This window comes from Bombyx mori, chromosome 11, assembly GCF_030269925.1.
Source record: "Bombyx mori chromosome 11, ASM3026992v2".
NCBI lineage: Eukaryota > Metazoa > Arthropoda > Insecta > Lepidoptera > Bombycidae > Bombyx > Bombyx mori.
This window is the reverse complement of record NC_085117.1, coordinates 15255226-15275587: the sequence shown is the minus strand read 5'-3', so window position 1 is coordinate 15275587 and position 20362 is coordinate 15255226. Positions and strand designations below refer to the sequence as shown.

At 38.3% G+C, this 20362-nt stretch overlaps 3 protein-coding genes across 4 annotated transcripts; 1 reads left to right on the top strand and 2 right to left on the bottom strand.

The window, feature by feature from the left end:
- Positions 1 to 331: 331 nt before the first annotated feature.
- LOC733115 (myosin regulatory light chain) lies at positions 332 to 2072 on the bottom strand. Of its 2 annotated transcripts, NM_001047062.1 has the most exon segments (3): positions 577 to 616; positions 618 to 1038; positions 1755 to 2024. In NM_001047062.1, coding segments are annotated over 3 exon segments (612 nt in total). In that variant the 5' UTR covers positions 1932 to 2024; the 3' UTR covers positions 577 to 602.
- A 6637-nt stretch (positions 2073 to 8709) lies between these two features.
- Positions 8710 to 14969, top strand: LOC101743805 (SUMO-activating enzyme subunit 2). Its single transcript, XM_004932879.5, has 7 exons — positions 8710 to 9091; positions 9161 to 9315; positions 9870 to 10017; positions 10314 to 10808; positions 11272 to 11443; positions 13033 to 13200; positions 13983 to 14969. Exons 1-7 carry the CDS (start codon positions 8948 to 8950, stop codon positions 14525 to 14527), a joined length of 1827 nt encoding a protein of 608 aa, XP_004932936.1. The 5' UTR covers positions 8710 to 8947; the 3' UTR covers positions 14528 to 14969.
- A 1296-nt stretch (positions 14970 to 16265) lies between these two features.
- Positions 16266 to 20173, bottom strand: LOC101743954 (phosducin-like protein). The gene has a single exon (XM_004932880.5). It carries the CDS (start codon positions 18763 to 18765, stop codon positions 17959 to 17961), a length of 807 nt encoding a protein of 268 aa, XP_004932937.1. The 5' UTR covers positions 18766 to 20173; the 3' UTR covers positions 16266 to 17958.
- Positions 20174 to 20362: the final 189 nt, after the last annotated feature.

The following is a 20362-nucleotide window of genomic DNA, read 5'->3' as shown; positions in this document are numbered from 1 at the left end:
TAAAAAAGACGACTCAATCCAAATAAGCTTCAATTTTCTTTTCAATTCAATTTGCATAATTACGCTCATTTAAGTAAACCGTGACTGCCATTTACGAATATTTCACGTCTTGCACGTTCATGACAATTTGAATATACGCAAATTCCATTAGTCGAATTTCGACCACAATAAACTCTTTTTATTTTATTTCAAACGTTATTGAAAACGTACTTTTCCATTTATTAAACGTACAAAAATAGGATTAAATTTACAGCATGGATCATGCCACTATACACGCGCTGAGCTTAAAAAAAGGGACAAAGTTTTCTCTTCAAACATTAATAACAGAAAATAGGATACCATCAGAAAATTATAATACGCAATTAACTAAGACATTATACTCGTATATAGAATTTACTGGAGGTATAAATTATTTTATTGTTCATCTGGAAATCATCACAATCATATTTTTCGATTTAATTAATCAGGAGGCAATAATCCGTCAGCTATCATTTTTAACCTCTTCGCTTCTTCTTTAGCCTTCTTTTCGGCTTCCTTTCGCTCCTGTTCCTCTTTCTCTTCCTGAGCCTTCTTCATAGCCATCTCAGCCAACGTCTTTTGGTCTAATTTAAAGAAGTTTATTGGCTCCTTAACATACCTCACATCTTTATTGTTCATATTTTCAATAAACTTTACGTACGAAAACATTCCATCTTCAGGATTGTATGTCTTGTCTTTCATAGCAAGTTTCGTCCAATCCATGAATTCTAACTCCGACAGCGGCTCCCCCCATGTCATTAGTTCTTCTTTCAGAGCTAGAAAATCAACAGTACCTGTTTCTTCATCATCATGACCCAAACAAGCAAATGCTTTAGTAACAGCAAGCTCGAAATCGTCACCCCAATTCATTTTGGCTTCAATCATGAAAAACCATTCGTGCAATTCAACCGTATCAACGTATTCATCTTCTAAAAATTGTGCAAAAAGCGTTCGTATCTCAGCTCCTTTTGGATTAAACCCCAATTTTCTGAGCATCAGCGGTATTGCCTCTAATGGGATCTATAACGAGAACAATGCTAGGTCATAACGAACTAATTACGTTTCAATGATATTCGCCAGAATCTGGTAATCAGATTATTGTTTGCATTTTCGCAAACGAAAAAGAGATCTAAAATCACAACCTAAGTTCAAACTTGGAAGAGAAACAACAAACATGGCCTAGTCTAGTCTAATTGCGATCATCGCGAATATTTTGTTACATACAAATTAACATCACGAAACAAAGCCGAAATATAATGAACCGCTGCAATTTCATTTGCGTGATGACCCTCGTTAAATTAAAAAGGATTGGATATCCGACACAATCTAAAGCCGCAACGGTAATTAAGTTTCACTCAATTATTTTGATGGCAGCTTCAAACATAATCAGTATTACAACCTTATGATTTATGATAATCTAATAATACATAATTAATGAATGTCGATTGGAGGAATACTATGAGACGCCGGAGGTCTGGCTATTTGGGTTATTGGCCTATTGGCTATCTATCTCTGCCGCACAAAAATAACGCGTTCCAGATTGAAGGACACGTCGACCAGATATCTCTAAGCGGTGGCCGGATTTACGGAATTATCTACATATGTATGTGAGCTTCGGGAAATCTTGAACTAATAACATTAACGAAGGACACCTTAAGCTCATCTAATCAGCTTCAGTTGACAGCACAACTGTTTTTTTATTGCATAATTAAATTTCAAACTCAATAACGATTTACCTTGTCTATGTTCTCTTCATCGTGAGCTTTGAACATTTCCTTAAACCTCATAATATCTTCGTTACTGAAGCAGGCTGGAGGCGGCGGTGGCTTTTTAGGCTTTGGAGGTGGCCCTATTTGTTTCGGTCCTGGCGGAGGTTTTGGTGGTTCTTTCCCTTTGCCTTTCTTCGGGGGCATTTTGCTATACCGGTAATAAATTCACTCAAAATTTACTAGTATATCCTAAAATCTTATTATATATAAAATCTTATTATATTCTTTACATTTTCACACCGCCCTGTTAACACGTCAACGTGACATTTTATATCATATTGACTGTGCTAATCAATACAATTGAGAATTCGAACTCAAATCTCAAGGCAGTTGCGTTCAGTTATGATATCTATGGACTTCTATAACCGTTTATCACCAGGTGAGTAGAGTAATCTTGTTTCACGAAATTGTCCTGAATTTCGCATCCAAATGATCATAATTTTACTTCCTGATATAAAATACTATGTTCACCTTGAAATAGGTATGTCGTTGTACGTTAGACGTATGTTCCTCAGACGAGATTAAGCACGTGATTATTAATAGAAAAAGCTTATCTTCCACCGGATAAGATCGTTCTAAGCAGTGATATCGAGGCGCTGCTCGGTATGGGGAGCTCTGTCATTCTGGCGGGCGACCTAAATTGTAAACACATCAGGTGGAACTCACACACCACAACCCCGAATGGCAGGCGGCTTGACGCGTTAGTCGATGATCTCGCCTTCGATATCGTCGCTCCGCTAACCCCGACTCACTACCCGCTAAATATCGCGCATCGCCCGGATATACTCGACATAGCGTTATTAAAAAACGTAACTCTGCGCTTACACTCGATCGAAGTAGTTTCAGAGTTAGATTCAGACCACCGTCCCGTCGTTATGAAGCTCGGTCGCGCTCCCGATTCCGTTCCCGTCACGAGGACTGTGGTGGATTGGCACACGCTGGGCATCAGCCTGGCTGAATCTGATCCACCATCGCTTCCGTTTAGTCCGGACTCTATCCCGTCTCCTCAGGATACCGCTGAAGCCATAGACATCGTAACGTCACACATCACCTCGACATTAGATAGGTCATCGAAGCAAGTTGTAGCGGAGGACTTCCTTCACCGCTTCAAATTGCCCGACGATATTAGGGAACTCCTTAGAGCTAAGAACGCCTCGATCCGTGCGTACGATAGGTATCCTACCGCGGAAAATCGTATTCGAATGCGTGCCCTACAACGCGACGTAAAGTCTCGCATCACCGAAGTCCGAGATGCCAGATGGTCTGATTTCTTAGAAGGACTCGCGCCCTCTCAAAGGTCTTACTACCGCTTAGCTCGTACTCTCAAATCGGATACGGTAGTAACTATGCCCCCCCTCGTAGGCCCCTCAGGCCGACTCGCGGCGTTCGATGATGACGAAAAAGCAGAGCTGCTGGCCGATACATTGCAAACCCAGTGCACGCCCAGCACTCAATCCGTGGACCCTGTTCATGTAGAATTAGTAGACAGTGAGGTAGAACGCAGAGCCTCCTTGCCACCCTCTGATGCGTTACCACCCGTCACCCCGATGGAAGTTAAAGACTTGATCAAAGACCTACGTCCTCGCAAGGCTCCCGGTTCCGACGGTATATCCAACCGCGTTATTAAACTTCTACCCGTCCAACTCATCGTGATGTTGGCATCTATTTTCAATGCCGCTATGGCGAACTGTATCTTTCCCGCGGTGTGGAAAGAAGCGGACGTTATCGGCATACATAAACCCGGTAAACCAAAAAATCATCCGACGAGCTACCGCCCGATTAGCCTCCTCATGTCTCTAGGCAAACTGTATGAGCGTCTGCTCTACAAACGCCTCAGAGACTTCGTCTCATCCAAGGGCATTCTTATCGATGAACAATTCGGATTCCGTACAAATTACTCATGCGTTCAACAGGTGCACCGCCTCACGGAGCACATTCTTGTGGGGCTTAATCGACCAAAACCGTTATACACGGGAGCTCTCTTCTTCGACGTCGCAAAAGCGTTCGACAAAGTCTGGCACAATGGTTTGATTTTCAAACTATTCAACATGGGCGTGCCGGATAGTCTCGTGCTCATCATACGGGACTTCTTGTCGAACCGCTCTTTTCGATATCGAGTCGAGGGAACCCGCTCCTCCCCACGACCTCTCACAGCTGGAGTCCCGCAAGGCTCTGTCCTCTCACCCCTCCTATTTAGCTTATTCGTCAACGATATTCCCCGGTCGCCGCCGACCCATTTAGCTTTATTCGCCGACGACACGACTGTTTACTATTCTAGTAGAAATAAGTCCCTAATCGCGAAGAAGCTTCAGAGCGCAGCCCTAGCCCTAGGACAGTGGTTCCGAAAATGGCGCATAGACATCAACCCAGCGAAAAGTACTGCGGTGCTATTTCAGAGGGGAAGCTCCACACGGATTTCCTCCCGGATTAGGAGGAGGAATCTCACACCCCCGATTACTCTCTTTAGACAATCCATACCCTGGGTCAGGAAGGTCAAGTACCTGGGCGTTACCCTGGATGCCTCGATGACATTCCGCCCGCATATAAAATCAGTCCGTGACCGTGCCGCGTTTATTCTCGGTAGACTCTACCCCATGATCTGTAAGCGGAGTAAAATGTCCCTTCGGAACAAGGTGACACTTTACAAAACTTGCATAAGGCCCGTCATGACTTACGCGAGTGTGGTGTTCGCTCACGCAGCCCGCACACACATAGACACCCTCCAATCCCTACAATCCCGCTTTTGCAGGTTAGCTGTCGGGGCTCCGTGGTTCGTGAGGAACGTTGACCTACACGACGACCTGGGCCTCGAATCAATTCGGAAATACATGAAGTCAGCGTCGGAACGATACTTCGATAAGGCTATGCGTCATGATAATCGCCTTATCGTTGCCGCCGCTGACTACTCCCCGAATCCTGATCATGCAGGAGCCAGTCACCGTCGACGCCCTAGACACGTCCTTACGGATCCATCAGATCCAATAACCTTTGCATTAGATGCCTTCAGCTCTAATACTAGGGGCAGGCTTAGGGACCCCGGTAACCGTACTCGTCGAACTCGACAAAGAGGTCGACGTGCAACCTAACCCATGCATCAGCCCGCTGAGTTTCTCGCCGGATCTTCTCAGCGGGTCGCGATTCCGATCCGGTAGTAGATTCATTCGCGAAACAATTGCTCTTGAGTTGTTAGGTCTCCTGCGGAGGCGCTCGGGCAGTTGTTAGCAAATCCCACCCCTCTTGGCTGAGCCTTTGCTCGCCCACCTGTCCTGGTGAAACTGGAAAGGCCTTCGGGCCACCAGTAAACTTTCAATCATAAAAAAAAAAAAAAAAAAAAAAAAAAAAGTGTGCAATGTTTGTATTAACACCCAGGAGCTGGTCAGCAGTACTGTGATCAGCCGTAGCAGTATTAAGGAAATTTGATTGGAAGTATTCACAAAAAAGATTACAGATAACGTCCCCAGAGTCAGTTGTTTGTCCTTCGTATGTGAGAGTAGAAGGAAGGTTATATGTAGTTTATACTTTTGTTTAGATGAGTAAACGAGCTCGTGGTCTACCTGGTGTATAGTGACAGTATGTACGTTTGGATGCTCACACGCTGGGCATCAGACTGGCTGAATCTGATCCACCATCACTCCTGTTCAGCCGTACTCTACTCCGTCTCCTCAGGATACCGCTAAAGCCATAGACATCGTAACGTTATCCATCACCTCGACATTAGATAGGTCATCGAAGCAAGTAGCGGAGATCTTCCTACTAAGGGGAATATACCTATGAAATTGAAACGTCGGACATTTGAGGGATCTGTTCTCCTCCCTGTGATAGTATATGGGGTCGAGACATAAAAGCAAAGGAAATTATGACCAAAATGCAAGTCACGCAAAAGGCCATGGAACGGGTTATGTTTTTTTTTTTTTTTATTGCTTAGTTGGGTGGACGAGCTCACGAGCTAACGACCCTTCTGGCGCTATACGGTAACCAGACCCATTGACGTCACAACGTGAATGCTTCCACCCACATTAAGACATAAGATTAATGGTTTTATTCTTATAACGGCTGTCCCGCCCTTGAAGCGGAAGTCGAGACTGCATCGCGACAGAAACAGGCAGTACGTTTGTACTCACCCGTACGGGCGTTACAGTACCCCATATGCACCAGTAAATCGCATTATTATTAAATTATCATAATTACATATTTTGTGTAACACAATTATATAGTTTTTTGTCAATCACGATTCGTAATTAGGTCAAGATACCTATGATACCCAGCACAGAGACGTTACCGTATCATCCAGGGCTGTTTCGCCCACGATCGTAACAAATGACCAACGAAATTGATTTTCGACCGCTTCTGGTCGCCGCCGCGTTCCTCACACTAAAATCTGGGCTTTCGGCTAAACATTAATCTGAACGTGGAACGCGAACAATCAGTCAGAGGGCGGCATCAAACCGCGACCTTCTCGACCGGCGATGGGCCGGTCATTTGACAAGTCGTGTGGAAAACGTATCGATTTTCTAAGTGAACGCACTGATTTCAATAATGATCAGATCTTTGATTGCATTTCTAAGTTTAGATAATACATTAATAAAATACTCAGCCCTGCGTCATGCAGCGTCACGCTTTGCTGTGACTCTATCTAAAATAGTAGGTAATTTCCCTATTTAAATCGCATTTTGTTCACACTTTGATGATCTTTAATTTTAACGTACGGGACCGTGATTGTTTTTCTAAAAAAATGTTTCTAAGCTACTTCTTATAACAACAGTTATCTGCCTGGTAAATTCCTGTCAAATTTTGTCCAGCCGTTTCGGAAAGCAGTCAGGTCAAATAAGCAAACAATAGAACATAATTTAAGATCCAACTTACATGTGTTACATGTTGTAACACATGTAATGTATATGTTTATAAACATATTATTCTACTGTTTAAGCAACAATATTTTTATATGTACTAAATACTGTTTTTATATACATGTTTGAAAATAGTGACAAGGGAAGATCTTATACCGAAGGGGTGTAATTGCTCCGTGGATCGACGTTTAGAATTTCATTGTTTAGAACTATGTTAGTTTATATTATTATGTAAGCTCATTTTGAAAATGTCGTTAGCTATATTGAGACTTGTGTCAATTATGTTATTTATTATGTTTTACGATGGCTACCGCCACACATGCATTTCGTAAAAAAATATTATGTTTTGTTGCTATAAAAAATTCCCGTTTGAGCGTAACTGGAATAGCCCCAGATATAAGCTACAAGCGAATAATTAGGAAAATATAATGATTTTTTTTAAGACTGAAATTCTGTTAACGTTGCTGAAAACATTATAGTATGTGATCTTTCGCATCTAACAACTAAACAATGAGCACGTCTTCTTGGTGTAACCCAATAAGCTTGTCTTAAGCCTGTTGATTTAAAGGACGACTTTAACTTAAACAGTACATAATCGGTACCCACCAAACCACTTCTCACAAATTTACGTAACTTTTAAAGACTAATATCAGATTCTGTATAATTTCTAATATAGAAAAAATGACATATTTATATAAATCCGTACTGTACCTTTAACTGCTATTTATCACGTAGTAGGTACATAAGTAAATTCAAAGTGATAGTCAAATACAACAACATTTAAAAACTGCAATGCTTAAAGCAAATATTGCTTCTTACACAGCACGCAATGTAATGCAATTGAGAATATTGTATCATTACTGTCGAGTGACACGAAGGAATCGCCCTCCAGATACCATCATTAAGCCGTTCACAAAAATCAGTTCATGGTTGGCATGATCCTTTCATACATTTCCTTTAATTTTTGGAACCGTTAATTAAATAAAAGCAGTTTCATTGAACTCTGAGATCCCTAAGCTTTTACGAACTACCAATCATAACACAAAGTATGCGTAAATCTCGTGAGGTTCATCTACCTAGTTCTTCAAATAGAAGCAAAGAAGCCGTCACAATATAGATCTCTAATAAATAATAAACTTTAATGCTGCATTTAACAAATGCATCCTGGGTTTTTCTCTAAAGCAAATATGTGTTACATGACACATTAGCTTACTACATAGGATTCGATGTCATTTAAAGCCGTCGGCATAAAAATTCAATGGGTCGTAAAACTGAACCTTAACAGAAAGCGTCATGTTTTATTATAAACTTATTTTCATTCAGGATAAATTAGATTCTATTATAGCAGCGCTTCAGTCACTTATTGAGCCTGGTTGATTTCTGTATAAGACATTCTACCTTCATTCTCCATTTCCATACCCACACCATGCAGGTGCTTTGACTAATCTTATCCAGAATATCTTAAACGTACAACCGAATAGGGCGTATTACTGTAACAGTTATTACTTACTGTAACAGGCTCAGATAGACAGAAAGAAGGGGGAGGGGAAAAGGAAACGTGACATTCATCGCAATTCGTCGTTATTATTCGAATAAAATTTTCTGTCGATAGGTCTATGGTAAACATGTAAATAATAATAAATACCACACATTTTACGAAACTTTTTATGACGGATTTTATAGGCCCTTAAGCAAAAATCAAACTTTATTTGACCCAAGATTATTCTCTTAAGCTATACTATAATAATAGATTGTACAATGTTACTATTGATGCAGATTCGATTTGCCTAATACTACGAGTATACAAATGGTTTAAAGAGTAACAAGCACTCTTTAGCAAGAATGTTTTAGATGACATTCTTTATTTTGTGAGATATTCTTCTCATAAACAAAAATAAATGAATAAATTGAAAATTCTCAGTCGAGATGCTCGTCAAAATCTCATATTATTAATATACATTAAGTAACATCTCCCGTTCGGATTTTTCATAACGGTTTAATTGGGCGATGCTTAACTTTCCAAACTCATTAACTAAATTCTTACGTTATGAAAAGTTTATTTGTCAATAGAGTTGTTTGTAATATTATTAGCTGACAACAAAGTCACACTACGATATGGATTGCAACGGAGTGAACCTTGAAATTCCTGTTTGGCTTAAAAGACTAAATTCCAAGCCAATAAATTATTTAAAAAAAAGAACATAAGCCAGTGATTTGACAGGTCATTTATGTATCCTCGTTGAGTTTGTGTTGAAAACTTTAACAAATTTTGCACATAATTTCGTTATTCGATCTGTCGAAGTATAAATCAAAATGGTCGCGAGGGTCGCTGGCGTTTTCGATGAGAAATTGACAGAAGCTATTGCAAATTCTAAATTGCTGGTAGTGGGCGCCGGCGGCATTGGTTGTGAGATCCTTAAAAATCTCGTGCTAACCGGCTTCCCATATATTGAAATTGTGTGTACTGAGCAATTTTTATGTTTTTAATAATAAAAGGTTTGTTTCTGACGCAATGTTTGCTTTTAGATCGACCTTGATACTATCGACGTAAGCAACTTGAATCGTCAGTTTCTTTTTCACAAAGAGCATGTTGGGAAATCAAAGGCTCAAGTTGCAAAGGATAGCGCCCTTAGTTTCAACCCTAACGTAACAATCGTAGCTCACCATGACAGTGTAATCAGGTATGTTACCTTACATGTTATAAACAAACATTCTTTAAATGATTTCATGTTGAAAATATTAGGATGTTTCTGCTTCAAAACTGTTCATTTGCAAAGTTGAATAAAAGTTATGTTTCATACATTCCAATTAAGAGATATATAGTGAATGTGATTTTAGAAGCAGAACTCTAAATTCACCAACCATTAACTAAAAAGTACTAGAAACATTATAATTTTAAGATCTACCGAAGGATAAATTTTTACAGCTCATCTTGTATTTGTATTCGTTGTAATTTGTTGTTTCCAATGTTTTGAATAATTTACAATTTTGTTTTCTAGAATCAGTAATTATCTCCTAAAGCTGCCCAGCACTATTAATATGCACACATACTAATTTCATAACAACCACTTAGTAAAGTGTAATGAAATACAATTTATCTGTTATACAAGACAACTGTAAGGGTTCTGTTTCTGTACTTTTCACTACAATACCTTAAAAATTCAGATCCTAAATGTGAAAAAGATAAGTGAATAGAGAACATAAACTAATACAACTTGTTTGTATTTGATTGCAGCAATGACTATGGTGTAAAATACTTCAAACAGTTCAACATTGTGATGAATGCACTGGACAATCGTGTTGCCCGTAACCATGTTAATAGATTGTGTCTTGCTGCTGATGTACCTCTTATAGAGACAGGTACAGCAGGATATGCTGGTCAGGTGAGATGTAATTTAAAAATAAAGGAAATCATTAAGTAGGATTATTAATGACATTAATTTAATTATCATTAAACTGTTTGGTAATTGTGTCTAGAAAAATATTTTGGAGACATTTTCTTGTATATGAATTTATTTTTGCAGCAGTACTAAAGGCATAGAGTATGTTTTATTATTAATTATATAAGTACCCAAAAATTGATTATAAATAAATTTTAGATTTCATAATGGGTTGGTAAAGTACTCAGAGCACTATCGACTTTGTGAACCAACACCCATATGCTTACTTTATCTTACAGGTGGAGCTCATCAAGAAAGGTCTGACTCAATGTTATGAATGCCAGCCTAAAGCACCACAGAAATCATTCCCAGGTTGCACAATTCGTAATACACCTTCAGAACCTATTCACTGCATTGTATGGGCAAAACACCTCTTCAACCAATTGTTTGGAGAAGAAGACCCTGATCAAGATGTGAGTCCTGATACAGCTGACCCTGAGGCTGCAGGTGATGCTGGACAATCAGCGTTGTCTAATGAAAGTACTACTGCCGGTAATGTTGAAAGAAAAAGTACCAGAGCCTGGGCAGCAGAAACTAATTATGAACCAGAAAAGTTATTCACAAAATTATTTGGTGATGATATCCGTTACTTACTATCTATGGAGAATTTGTGGAAGAAACGTCGGCCTCCCACTCCACTGTCATGGGAAAATCTACCTGGAAAAGATGCTCCAAAAATTCAACATTCAGGGTTGCCAGACCAAAGAGTTTGGACAGTATATGAATGTGCACAAGTGAGTTTTTATGACCTTCAATAGGACTATTTCAATAAATTTATCTAAACTAATTAAAAGGTTTAGAATAAAGCAAGCACCCACTTCTTTGAAAAGCTTATAGTGTGCCACACTACAATAATTGGATTAAGTAGTGGCTCTATTATTTAGTGTTCCAGAGTCTAGTTGATCAAAATTCGACTATAATCAATATACCTGTCAATACTTTGTATCAATGTATTGATAACAATAAAAATAGAATGCAATACAAAAAGTAATAAACTAAAATATGAAGAAATAATAATATTCCTCAACAGAAACAGGCTTTTTAAATATTATCTGCACTGTTATACTAGAAAAGTATTTTTTCTGTACTTGTTACATGCAAAGTAATGTACAAACTAGAAAAAGAAACTGAATACTCACAAAAGTTCTGAATTATTCCTTCACCTCTTATATAATAATTTTAAATAAAATTCACCAGGTATTTGCAGCAAGCTGCAAGGCTCTACAGACAGATTTGAAATCGCGTCCGGGTGACGACCATCTTGTATGGGACAAAGATGAAAAAAGTGCCATGGATTTTGTAACTGCCTGTGCTAACATACGCGCACATATCTTTAATATACCACTAAAATCACGATTCGAAATCAAATGTAAGTTTATTATTCTACTCCAAAGGGCATGCTCTGTTAATGTTATACAAACCTTTTAAAATCACCTTAGGGGCCATCCATAAAGTACGTCACACGAATTTTAGGACTTTTGAACCCCTCCCCCCCTCCTTGTCACAGGTTGTCACATTTTTATAACCCCCCCTCCTGATGTGACGTCACACATTTTTTAAATTTATGTATGTATTTAAAAATAATCGAGAGAAAACAGCTATTTTCATTTTTTACTTATTTTTATTAAATAATAATCTAATAAAATCAACATAAAGTCCAACATTTCATAAAACCGAAAAAACAAACGACTAGTTAGAAAATAATAAACGATTAATTATATTAATTAAAGATAAAAAACTTAATTATCGAGTGTCCATGGACTTTGGATCCACTCTTTTATATCAGCTATTACTGGTAAATCAGGCACTTCATTTTCGTTCTGAATTTGAACGTCAGGAACATCCTAATTTGAGTGTCTCACTTGCATTACAACGCCGCTCTAGAAGTTAAATGACGTTGCATGAGAGATTATCGCATAGCGAGAATGCTAAATTATTAATAAATATAGATCAAGTTTGTAAATTTTTAAAATTTTTAATTCACATACAAACTTTGCGTTTTAGTATTTTAAATTTTAACATGTGACGTCACAAAAGTATTGACCCCCCATGCCCCTTGTCACACGATGTCACACTTCGGTGATACCCCCCCTCCCCATTAACGTGTGACGTACTTTATGGATGGCCCTTTACCTTATTTATTTTTTATTGCTTAAATGGGTGGACGAGCTCACAATCCACCTGGCTGTTAAGTGGTACTGGAACCCATAGACATCTACAACGTAAATGCGCCACCCACCTTGAGATGTAATTTCTTAGGTCTCAGTATACTTACAAATAATTAAAACAAGTAACAAATATTGCTAAATGCGGGTTTCTCATTTCAACAAATTTGTAAAGCTTCTTTGCTACCTCTGACATAAATGATTCAGAGAGAAAACTTATACTAAAATGTAAGAGCTAATAATAATTGCAACGTAAAACTGTAAAGACGGAGGCAGGTTGGTAGTTTTGACCTGTATATTTATAAAACACCAGATATCAGAAAAGACACCTGGTGGACTCTTTTAGAATTTTTTTTAAAGGAATACTTATTTAAATGTAAAAATAAATTTGAATAATAATTGTAATAATAATAAGTTTAGGCACACAAAATATATTACAAGCAATCAAAAATGGTAATGTAAAAAAGAATATGATTTAACTTGGAGTGTTATTAAAAAAAACCATTACCAAAGTAAAATTATTTTGTAAAGCATCTTTCCTAATTACACTAGGTACTCATTAAAAATTAAACCGAATATAAAATATTTATAAAGCATGCTAACCTTATTAAGGGCTACGCTATCAGTCACCTAAGGAATTGAATTAAGGAATGCCTAACAATTAATATAAATTAAATTCACTCATTCTTAAAAATCCACCTCACCTCATAATAACTAAATCGAAAAATTAATCCAAAATAAATTAACTCTTAGCTGATTTAAAATCTAATGAAAATACAAAAAAAAATTCCAGCAATGGCAGGTAACATCATTCCGGCAATCGCAACGGCCAATGCAATAGTGGCTGGTCTGGCTGTGTTACGTGCACAGTCCATACTGAAAGGAGAAATAGAAAGCTGCACTAGTGTGTACTTGAGACCTAAAGTAAACCACAGGGGACAGCTTTTTGTTCCTGAAAAAAGTTAGTTGAATTAATTTTTCATATTTATCTTCATAACTTAAAACTATTGAGTTTTTTACTTCCAACAAGTTCACAATCAATTTATATATGAAATAAATATTTAATTATTTCGGGTTTTGTCAATCGAACAAAAACCACAAACAGCTTCACTGTTTAAGCTCTTATCAGCCCATAGACGTCCACTGCTGGACATAGGCCTCGCCACAAAGACCGCTCCTGCGCTGCCTGCATCCAGTGGATCCCCGCGAACCTCAATAGGTCGTCGGCCCATCTTGTGAGAGGCCTACCCACGGTACGTCTTTCGGTACGCGGTCGCTACTCAAGAACTTTCTGGCCCCAATGGCCATCCGTTCTGCGAGCAATGTGTCCTGCCCACTGCCACTTCAATGCCGCAATCCTTTGGACTATGTCGGTTACCATGGCTTTCCTGCGAATCTTCTCTGATTTGATCTCGCAGGGAAACTCCGAGCATAGCCATCTCCATTGCTCTTTAGGTGACCTTGAGCCTTCTCATAAGGCCCATTGTGAGCGACCACGTCTCAGTACCATATGTCATCACTGGCAACACACACTTTGAAGACTTTCGTCAAAGACTTTCGTCTTGAGACACTGGTATTTGTAATGAGAAGATTTTACGTAGCTTTAAGCTACGCTAAAGCTTTAAGCTTTAAGATAGTTTAAGCTCATACTTGTTTTATTCGATTTTTTACTTTTATAGTAAAACAATTTTAATTGCTCATCGTTTTAAATTAAATTTCCTTGATTTTTTTTTACTTTTTCAGCATTAACTCCACCTAATCCTAAGTGCTATGTCTGTCCCCCAAAGCCAGAAGTGGCTCTAGCATGCAACTTGAAAAAACTCACATTGAAAGACCTAGATACGGCTTTCAAAGAGGGCTTAAACATGCAAGCCCCAGACGCCAGTGTAGAAGGCAAAGGTCTTGTTATTTTATCTTCCGAACCAGGAGAAACTGAACACAACAATGACAAAACTCTGGAACAAATCGGCTTGAATGACGGCTGTGCATTACTTGTGGATGATTTCTTACAAAACTATGAAGTCAGGGTCAGACTGCAGCAGGAAGATGAAGAAAATTCTTGGCGGCTGGTAACAGATACCGATGAACCGATGCCGGCGCCTAAAGCAGCAGAAAATTCCGCTAACGGCTCCAATGGCGCTAAGGATCCTGCACCAGGACCTTCCAGATCTCGCCAGGACAGCGACAGTGATATGGAGATAATCGAGGAAGATGACGACGAACCCACAATGAAACCACCTAAGCGCAGGCGTGTCGAAATGTCAGATGAAGTTGTCGAAATATGTTAACAATTTAAGTTCCCTTTTTGACATTTAGTATTGGCTCCGATTCGGAGAAATGACTGAACTAAATGACATCCGATTTATTTAACTTAATGCAAATACATGATTGTTGAGTCAGCGATCTGAATAAAACATGGAAACGAATAAACAATTTAAAAGTCAAACTGTAAATGACTTACAATTTTTAACAATTTGATAGACATAATTTTGAAATCACTAGAATTTTCTTACTTTTGTAAATGTATTGTTAATTTAGAAATTCTTAAAATTTTAAAGTAAATACATATGTATTGCATAACTAGATAAGTGTATAATGATAAAAACAATTCCCGAAATCGTAATTAGGATAAATGAATACTAAGTTAAGCAATACTTTGAATTTTATTGAGTAATACAAAACTAGCTATTGTAAGAATACTTCTCAAATTAATAAATTACATTTCAAAAATAGTTTTTTTACTATTTATCATCGATATTTTTCTTATAAACAATTAACTCATTATGAATCTTATATATTATGTTTAAGATAAATAACTACCAGTCATTCTTTATTCATTCATTCTTTCTCTCCGCCCTTTCCCCGTTACTGTTTATATATCAATGATATACCTCGGCTCCGGAGAGCCGTCTAGCGCTCTTCGCCGATGACACGGCTATCTTCTACACGTGTAGGAAGAAGTCGTTATTGTATCGGCGACTCCAGACCGCAGCAACCACCATGGGACAGTGATTCCGGAAGTGACGCATCGACATGAACCCCACAAAAAGCACAGCGGTGCTCTTGAAAAGGGATCGCCCTCCGAATACCACTTCGAGCACCCCACTCCCGTATAAACGCGCAAACACCTCCAGCATTAACCCCATCACCATGTTCGACCAACCCATACCGTGGGCCTCAAAAGTAAAATACTTAGGTATTACCCTCGACTATAGACCTTTAAAGTATACTTCAGTACCCTCGACAGAGGGATGACATTCTGCACCCACTTAAAAACGGTACTCGACCGTGCTGCCTTCATGCTAGGACGCTTCTACCCAATGATATGTAGGCGAAGTAAATTGTCCCTTAGAAATAAGGTGACACTCTACAAAACTTGCATACGCCCCGTCATGACCTATGCAAGTGTAGTGTTCGCTCACGCGGCCCGCACTAACTCAAAATCATTCCAAGTTATTCAATCCCGTTTTTGCAGCATAGCCGTCGGAGCTCCGTGGTTCGTCAAGAACGTCGACCTTCATGACGACCTAGACCTAGAGTCCAGCAGTAAGTATCTACAGTCGGTATCATTGCGCCATTTCGATAAAGCGGCACGACACGAAAACCTTCTCATCGTGGCCGCCGGAAACTACATAACCGATCCTGCGGACCAAATGGTAAACAGTCGACGTCGCCCAAAACACGTCATCTTGGATCCTCCCGATCCACTAACGGTGCTCTTAGGTACCCAAGCACCGGTCCTCGTTCTCGTCGAACCCGTCGCTTGCGACCAAGGGCTCGGCGAGTAAATTAACCCACAGACACAGCCCACTGAGTTCTTCGCCGGATCTTCACAGTGGTTTGCCTTTCCGATCCGGTGGTAGATTCTGCGAACCACTGCTCTTGCTAGGGTTCGTGTTAGCAACGTCGTCAGGTTTGAGCCCCGTGAGCTCACCTACTAGTTAAGGTAACGCTGAAATAGCCACTCAAGGGTTATCAGCTTAGGTTTTAACAGCTTAGTTAAAAAAATTAATGAAACTAATAATATACCACACATTTAAATCTTTATTAAAAATTAAAGCTCGTAATTTCATTATTATTAATCAACACAAACAATGAATGTAACTTTCTTGAAAATTTTAAACATTTTAAACCAACAAACCATACAGATTAAAATACTGATAATTTTTATATAATTAATATAAAAAAAAAATTATTTAGATTCAGATTAGATTGTTGACAGACCTGTGACAGAGAAGCTGAGGAGTGCGCGTTTGGGATGGTATGGGCATGTGATGAGACGAAATGAAAATGAGGTTGGTGTTTTTTTTTTTTCCTACCTATGCTGATAGCCTTGAGAGGCTATTTCAGCTTCGCCCTAACGTTTGTAGGTGAGCTCACGGGGCTCAACCAGAGAGTTGCTAACACTGACCCTAGCAAGAGCAGTGCTTCGCAGAATCTACCACCGGATCGGAAACGCGACCCACTGAGAAGATCCGGCGAGAAACTCAGTGGGCTGTGTCTGTGGGTTAATTCGCTCGTCGAGCCCTTCGTCGTAAGCGACAGGTTCGACGAGGACGGTGACCGGTGCTTGTGGTGCCTAAAAGCACCGTTAATGGATCAGGAGGATCCGTAATGACGTGCTTTGGGCGACGTCGACGGTTTACCATTCGGTCTACTGGGTCGGGTATGTAGTTTCCAGCGGCTACGATGAGAGGGTTCTCATGTCGTGCCGCCTTCTCAAAATGGCGCAGGGTTGATAAGAGAGTGTTAACTATGAATGTGGAAGGATATAGAGGAAGAGGTAGACCTAAGAAGAAATGGATGGATTGTGTGAAAGACAATATGGGTAAGAGGGGAGTGAGCGAAGAAATGGTATATGATAGAAGAGTATGGTAGGAGAAAACATGTTGCGCCGACTCCAGATAATTGGGAAAGGGCAGGATAATGATGATGATGATAGATTGTTGACAGATAGATAGTTTTTATCTTCTATTGAAGGTTTCAAACTGTTTTTTAAAAGTTTGGTTTAAGTGGATTGGTCCAGGGCATCATGTTAAGTTCTCTAAAAAGTTCACCAGCATTTTGGTGCTGACCAGTTGACCCAAACAGACTAAATCATGATTTAGGAGAGGGAGGAGAGTAGGTATCTAATAAACTCATATTGATACAAAACAAATAAGTCAACAAGCTATTGGTGAAAAGTGCATCTCTCATTTATTACTATCACTCATTAGTATTTCTAGCTTATTTACACTTGCTAATTAAGAAGAATTAGTTAAATTAAAATTGATTGATCTTAAAATAGGATTTATATATAAAATCGCAGCACAGGATATTTATTTGTGACATGTTTCCTTGTTCAAGCTTTGTATCAATAATTTTATGCTCTGAAATAGTCATATAGCTAATGTTTAAAATATATGTAGTTACATGATTAGTAAATAGAGAATAGAACAGAATGAAATAGTGGAACAGATTAGACTGAAATAGTGGAATAAAATAGTGATATTTTCCTGACCATACTAATTCATACCATGTAGGTACATATAGTTACACGGAACACCCTATCACTCATAAAACTTACAATTGAAGTTTAAATCTTAAAAACTTTAAAGCTCAATATTGGGGATCTAATTATCTATCAGAAAATTTAGTAGTAGTATCTAGTAAATATTACAAATTATAGCTTATGTAGAAAATACTCACAACATATAAATAATTACTAACATGTATTAACCTATTTCTCAGGCAACATCCCATATTCTATTAGATATCTCTCAACATCTGATGCAAAGAAATCATTGCCCAATTCATTACTCATCTTTACGAAATTCCCAATAATCTGTCCTTCTTTATAAACCAACAGAGCAGGTACACCATCAACACGAAAATGTCTGCTCAAACCTGTAATATCTGCTGATATGCGACAGAATTTTACAGCAGGATAGTCTGAAGCAAGAATGTTTAAGCATCCATCCATTGTTTCACATGCAATAGTGACATTATTGTAAATATGGATTATCACAGTGACTTTTTTGTCTTCCTTATCTATAGCATCTAAAAACTCCACTCTACTATTCAACGTGACAACTTTTCCAAATTTAGGAACTTTTTCCAACTGTGCCATCAACTCTTGTAGTCTTTGCTTTTGATATTGTTGGAGAAATTCTTCATCAATCAGCTCATTAAATTCATCTTCAATTTCTTCAATTTTTTTATCCTGAGCTTCTTCGCGTTCTGTTTTGACTGAAAGTGTCAGTTTTTTGGACAATGCAATACGTTCTTTTTCTAATTCAGCACGATTTTCCGCTTCTAACTGTTTAAAGCGCCGCCAGTCTTCTATAACTCCTTTAGGTCCAGTATTCGTGGCAGACCCGTTCCAACTATTGATGGGAGGCAGCTCGGCATTTTTTATTTCTTTATTCGGCATATTTCCTTCTTCATCGCCACTTCTACTATCCTCATCATCAGACCCGTCATCTTCGCTGCTACTGCAGTAATTGTGTACTTTCTCTCCTAGAATCTTGTCATCCAAAGTCGTCATTCTGAACTAAACGTAACTAAACGGTATAAAGCAATTACAATAAATAATTTACACCAATTTACACTGACCGAAAATGATTGAACCTTTTGCTAGTTTCAATTTTTTGTCAACTAAGTTAGGTATTAAGTACACCCTTGTACACCATAGAATTCTTTTTTAGTACCGTACGGTATTAGTTATTATTTATTTATGGTATTTATAGAACCTAAGTAATTCAGTGAAGTAGTAATTTGAATTTCCTATTTACCATTTTTAAGGGATTTTATGACCTGGTAACTAAGACCTTTAGGTCAAGTCTTATTTTAATTTTCTTCTTTTTCTCCACTTTATCCCACCAAGTGAGGTCGGCACAGCTAATTTTTCTCTTCCATTCTCTTCTATCAGCCGTCATCTCAACACTCACTCCTCTCTCTCTCATATCGTCATTCACACACTCCATCCATGTCTTCTTCGGTCGACCTCTTCCCCCTTTACCTTGCACTACATTTCCATACATCTCCTATTTTAATTTTAATGAAAAAAATTTATATGAAAAATGATAGAAATGAAAACGATATGAAATGAAATGAAAACGATATGAAATGAAATGAAAACGATATGAAATGAAATGAAAACAAAATGAAATGGAATGAGATGAGATAATATGTGATGAAATGTAATCTCAGTAAAATGGTGGTCATTTACTGAGACTTTTTCAGTGGACTTTTTGGAGGATCCCTAGAAGTAACGTTCAGCGGCTTTATTTCATTTTCCCACATTTGTGCACTTTCACGGATACTAAATAGTTAATAAACCACCGTTATTACACATTTAAACCTGAAGAAATACTCTTCTCCTTGCGTCGGTTTCTTCATTACTGAGGGTCGTAGTTATGGCCTTGAAACAGTTTGTTTTTTTATAATGCACCGCCATCTGTTCCTATCTGGCAGAGCATCGTGCACTGTGGTATCAAGGGCTGCACGAATCTGGTCCGTCCAACGGGTCGGGTTCCTGCCTTTTGAAGAAACACTAAATAGACAAAATAAAACAAATCACACAACTAACTCTACGCGTTCCCGCCAAAAGTAAGTGTACATAAATATTTTTAGTTTGTTTTCAAAATCTTATTATTTATAAGATGTTCGTTGTGTGAAATTAGTCAGTCAAAGATAACTAGCACATGGCTAATACACTAGACTATATTTTCAATATTATTTTCACACTTAATCGTATAATAATAAAACAGCTTCAATTCAAAACAAATCATATTCTATACTTTGTAATTATTGCCGTGGGCTATATGTTTACATTGATGTATAACATATAAGTTTACAATATATTACAACTGCTTTTTTTAAATCTTTAGCAGACATAAGTGGTACATAAAAATGACGTTTTTTTTATCTTACGATATTATAAAAGAAAATAAGAAAAATATCTGTAAATAAAAAAAACCGTAAAAAATAAACATAATTATGCAATAATATTAAAATACTATAAATGAGGTGGACGGACGAAATGTTGAATGTAATGGGAGAGCTGAATGCAGGCAGCGTAGATCGTTATGACGAGGCCTGGGGGAGGCTTACGTCCAGCAGTGGACGTGGGTGGGCTGAAA